The sequence below is a fragment of the Artemia sp. Qi Xiang Cuo genome, chromosome 4 (genome assembly GCF_049724085.1).
Source record: "Artemia sp. Qi Xiang Cuo chromosome 4, ASM4972408v1, whole genome shotgun sequence".
Taxonomy (NCBI): domain Eukaryota; kingdom Metazoa; phylum Arthropoda; class Branchiopoda; order Anostraca; family Artemiidae; genus Artemia; species Artemia sp. Qi Xiang Cuo.
The window spans coordinates 69,050,576-69,056,238 of record NC_142797.1 but is presented as its reverse complement, the minus strand read 5'-3'; the positions used below and the strand labels follow the sequence as shown (position 1 = coordinate 69,056,238).

General features: G+C 33.7%; 1 protein-coding gene across 1 annotated transcript in view; it reads right to left on the bottom strand.

The window, feature by feature from the left end:
- Nucleotides 1–5,228, bottom strand: part of LOC148953365 (uncharacterized) — a 50,728-nt gene extending 45,500 nt beyond the window's left edge. Inside the window, exon 1 of the mRNA XM_089087942.1 lies at nucleotides 5,078–5,228. Coding sequence (XP_088944068.1) covers nucleotides 5,078–5,228 — 151 coding nt within the window. The remainder of the gene's footprint in view (nucleotides 1–5,077) is intronic.
- Nucleotides 5,229–5,663: the final 435 nt, after the last annotated feature.

The window sequence follows — 5,663 nt, the reverse complement described above, 5'->3', positions numbered from 1 at the left end:
AATAGACATTCTAAACGCTTGATGTGCTAGCTTACTCTAAAAAATAATGAACACATAACAATGTAATGTTTTTAATGAAATAGTGTTATGTAGAATATTAATACAAAAATATATTATGATACATTATTAATATCAATGATTAACTTTGGACATTTTGAATTTGTTCCAATAAAATGGTTCACCATGTTCTCTCTTGATATTGTAGTTATTGTCTTCTCTTAGTTCGTAATAAGTAGAATAATCACTATTACATTTTGAATCATATACAATTTTTACTGGTGTCTCATGAACAGGCTCAATATGCTTTTCGTCTTTGGCATTATTTGATTCATTGACTGTTTGATCAATGCCAGTAACGTTTGCTAGTGCTTTGTTTTTCATCGTTTCATCTTTATATTCCATAGTGATATTTTCTGACAATACCCTTTTTATTTTTCTGGCAATTTCACTGTCTATTATCACATTATTTTTACACAGGTAACAGTTTAGGCACGTAGACAAGATATGGTTTACGATATTAGTAGCAGAGTAGGTCTTTCTTTTCCTCTTTGCTTTCATTTGAATGCTAATACCTAAAAGATGACGAAAGGTTCTATCAATAGGTAGCATGTTACCTATAGCACTAGCACGAAGATATCCCTCTTCATCAACTATTATTTTATGTTGGCATTCTCTTTGAGTAATAACATCTCTGGAAATGATACTTTCGCATATCCACCATTTGTATAATTGAATTTTTTGGTACTCCGAAGAAATTTAATTCCATAGTGTCATGACAACGCACGCATACGTTTCCGATAGTGCTACCACTTGTACTTGTTTCATAGTTCAAATACTTCTCCTTGTCAGCATTCAATGCTACAATAACACTAGCATGTGAATACATTTCTAATGGGGGGTCATCCACATGTTCAATATGCACTTCATCTTTGCTATTATTTGGTTCATTAATTGTTTGATTAATGGTAGTGAAGTTTGCTGGTACTTTGTTTTTCATCGATTCATCTTTACATTCCTTAGTGATATTTTCTACCAATGCCCTTTTTATTTTTCCGGCAATTTCGATGTCTATTACAACATTATTTTTACACAGGTAACAGTTCCGACACGTAGACAAGATATGGTTTATGATATTAGTAGAAGTGTATGCATGTCTTCTTTTGATCTTCCGTTGAATGCTAATACCCGAAAGTTGACGATGGAGTGCAACAATAGATAGCATGTTACCACAAGCACTGGCAAGAAGATATCCCTCTTCATCAACTATTATTTTTATGTTGGCATTTTCTTTGAGTGCTATCATCTCTGGATATCTCACTCTTGCATATCCACCATAAAAAGAGTTGAATTTTTTTGGTACTCCAAAGAACTTAAATTCCTTACTGTCATGACAATGCACACATACATTTCCAATAGTGCTACCATTCTTACTTGTTTCATAGTTTAAATACTTCTCCTTGTCAGCATTCAATGCTACAATAACATTGACATGTGAACACACTTTATTAAAATTCTCCATCTTCACTTTTTTAAAAGATATGACTTATGTGTTTATCGTACTACTGCGTAAAAAATACTGATTTAATACATGCAATAGACTAGGTAGTGTCGATATCCGGACATATAACGCCAGTGGCAAAGCCACATTGTTTCTCTGAACAATAAAATATTAAAGTTTTTGTATCCTTAATAATATTTTTTAAATTTAATATATGTACCAAAAAAAAAAGTTTAATAATTTCTAATTTTAAAAAAAATATTTTGCTTTTATGAAAAAAAAAATATTTAATTATAACAAACATTCCTCATTATTACTTACATCCGAAACTGTACTTAATTTTAACATTTGAGTCAGATATTTTACCTAAGTTTCACATTTGAACGAGAGAATTGTATTTTCCATAATTTTCTTACAGGAAACTAGAGTTTATGGTCAAAAGCCCTTATTAGCTCAGATTCTACAGAAATAGTTTATTTTTAAATCCATACCTGGACTTAAGTTTCACCTATGAACCAACAAATTGTATTTTCCATAATTTTCTTACAAGAAACTAGAGTTTACGGTCAAAAACCCTTATTAGCTTAGATTTTTCACTAGTAACTTGCCCTCCACTATAACTTCGGTAATACATCCTTCTGCCAATCAACTCATCCCCCCCAACACAATTTTCAGACATTTCTTGTTAAAATTTTTTATTTCAACTCATCCATACGGGTTTTTCCACATTTGAACCAGAGAATGAACCTAAGTTTCACATTCGAACGAGAGAATTTTATTTTGCATAATTTTCTTACAGGAAACTAGAGTTTATGGTAAAAACTATTATTAGCTCAGATTCTACAGAAATAGTTTATTTTTCGATCCATACCTGACTTAAGTTTCACCTATGAACCAACGAATTGTATTTTCCATAACTTTCTTACAAAAAACTAGAGTTTAAAGTCAAAAACCCCTATTAGCTTAGATTCTTTTCGCTAGCAACTCGGCCCTCCACTTTAAATTCGCTAATACATCCTTCTGCCAATCAACCCATCTCCCCCAAAACACTTTTCAGCCATTTATTGTTAAAAATTTTTATTTCAACTCATCCACACGGGGTTTTCGCTAGCAACTTTTTTAATGGGCAACAAGTAAAGAAAAATCACACGGAATCAGACAACCGAGTCTCTCAAACCCCGTAAAGCTCTTTTAAAAGATACAAGAACTACTTATTTAACACAAAAATTTCGTTTTTAATGAGCACTAAGTAAAGAAAAATCAAACGGAATCAGGCAACAGAGTGTCTCAAACCCCGTAAAGCTCTTTTAAAAGATATAAGAACTACTTATTTAACACAAAAATTTTGTTTTTAATGGGTACCAAGTAAAGAAAAACCACACGGAAAAACCCTTATAATAGCATAGGAAGGAACATAAGCTCCTGGAATAGCATAGGAAGGGGACATAAACTCTTATAATAGCATGGGGGGGGGTATACGCCATTAAAAGAGCATGGAGATTAATAGACACGCAGGAAAATAATTTGGGAATTCCTATACATGCAAGCAAATAACATGGGAATTCCTATTCACGCAAGCAAATACATGTGAATTCCTATACACGCAAGCAAAAAAAAGAGGAAATACATATACATGCACGTAATTAAAATGGGAGTTCCTATACATGCAAGAACATAACATGGGAATTCATATACACGCAATCAAATAACATGGGAATTACTATACACGCAAGCAAATAACATGGGAATTCCTATACAAGCAAGCCAATAACATGGGAATTCCTATACAAGCAAGCAAATAACCTGGGATTTCCTAGACTCGCAAGCAAATAACAAATGATGACAGTTACACGACTTATACGCACAATCGTAGTAATAGTACTGATTTAATATAACATTGGACGTAATAGACACGCAAGCAAATAACCTAGTAAATACATTCCATTCAAAAAATAAACAAGGTAATACCTCTAAACGCAAGTACCGATCATGGGACTTCCAATCAATGCACGAAATTAACAATGTACATACTCTCCCTTCCCGCACATATCATGGGTCTTCCTATACCTGCAAGCAAATCACAAGGGAATTCCTATACACGCAAGCAAATAACATTGGAATTCCTATACATGCAAGCAAATAACATGGGCATTCCTATACAAGCAAGCAAATAACATGGGAATTCCTATACAATCAAGCAAATAACATGGGAATTCCTATACACGCAAGCAAAAAAAATTGGTAATAAATTTACATGAAAGCAAATAAGATTGGATTTCCTATACATGCAAGCAAATAACATGGGAATTCCTATACACGCAAACAAATAACATGGGAATTCCTATACATGCAAGCAAATAACATGGGAATTCCTATACACTTAAGCAAATAACATGGGAATTCCTATACATGCAAGCAAATAACAAGGGAATATCTATACCTGCAAGCAAATAACATGGGAATTCCTATACACGCAAGCAAATAACATAACCATTTCTTTTATTCAAATCCCAACCACAAATCAAGTTATCGTATATTGAACAACCTCTGATTGGCTCATAAAAAATGCCCGCGTCAAACGATACATTCATTGTGCAATTCTTATCAAAAACAAAAAAGTTTTATACCCCTTTTTTCCAATGGGAGTCAGCTTTAGCGACAACAAATTCCTAACAAACTATTCTTGAATAAAGGCACTTGTCCAAAAAATCAATCACACTAGGACTGGTATTGCGTACTCGTTCCTCTTTGGAAGATGTATTGACCTCTTGATTAGATTTACCTACCAGAAAAACTGGAAGGTACGTAAAGTCCTCAAAATGGTAGTTCCTACTCTACTCAAGTAGGTTCTACATCATTTACTTTGGACATCAGCCACGTTTTAATCCGCCAACTTCAACTAACCAGGAAGTTCAAAAGTCCATACACATCTTATGAATTTAAACAAATTCCGAATTGGCCATTTTGTATCTTATTTTTCATTACTAGATTAGTAGATTAGTAGAGTGCTAGTTTGCACTAGATTATTGTCAGTACCAAATTACTATATCAGCGAGTATACTTTTACTCTAATAGTTTTATCATTGTGTTTAAGAAATTGATTTTTGTTTAGAAAAACTAAGTGTTTAAAAATTTCATATGTGATTAGCGAAACTTAACCATAATTAAAATTGCTAATTTGTACCTTAAAGTAATATAATCTTCCATTTTCTTTGTCAAGAAAAAGGTGTTCTCAGGAGGAAGACACAAACTTATAAGGAAACTTTAAAGGCCTCTATGTTCAGTGGCATTCAAAAGAGGGTAATAAATGAAAACAAAAGGTTTGAACTTCCTCTTTGTCTAAGACAAGACAGTGTCGTTGAAGGGAGAGGAGTAATCGCTAAAACTATTTGAAGATCGACACTGTAGAGGCTGGGTAAGAATGGGGCAAAATAGGGTGATGCGTTGCAATAAGAAGTTTGAAGGTTGTTTCAGTCTAAAAGGAAAAACATGACTAAGGAAAGGACAAGATACTGCAGTAGAAGTTTTAGAAGTCGTTTATCTCCAGGAAGGAATATTGAGAAGGCTGGAAGATTTTACCTGTCCAAGATGAGGGAGAATCTCCCAATAAGGTGTTAAATATCGCTATAAAAAGTTTGAGGTTATCAGAGTTGTCTTTTAAGAGTGGTCCACAAGTCGTTACAGAAGGTTTGAAGATCATATTTGCCTGGGATGAATCAGCTTCACTCATAACTAGACTACAAATTACTACAAGGGGTCTGAAGATTTTTTCTATTCAAGATAAAAAAGCCTCGGCCAAGAGCTGGCCATATAACAAAAGGATTGAAGATCGTTCCCATCAAGGATGATAAAAACCCACTCAAGATGGGGATGCAAATTGCTACAGAATATTTTAAAGTTATAGTAGGTTGGAGAGTTGGCTCTCTTCAGGATGAAGGAGCGAATTTAGAGATGGTGGACATTAAAGGTTCCAATGCCATTCCCATCCAGGATGGACAAATAACATTCGAGAGGGGCCAAAAACAACTACAGGAAGTTTCCTTATGTAGGAGAAAAGACAGAAGGTTTGAACGATAATCCTATATTTCAAAATAGGGGTACAAATTACAAAATGGTTTTGGAGATGGTTTCCATTCAAGATGAAAGAAAGTTGTTTAAAGAAGGC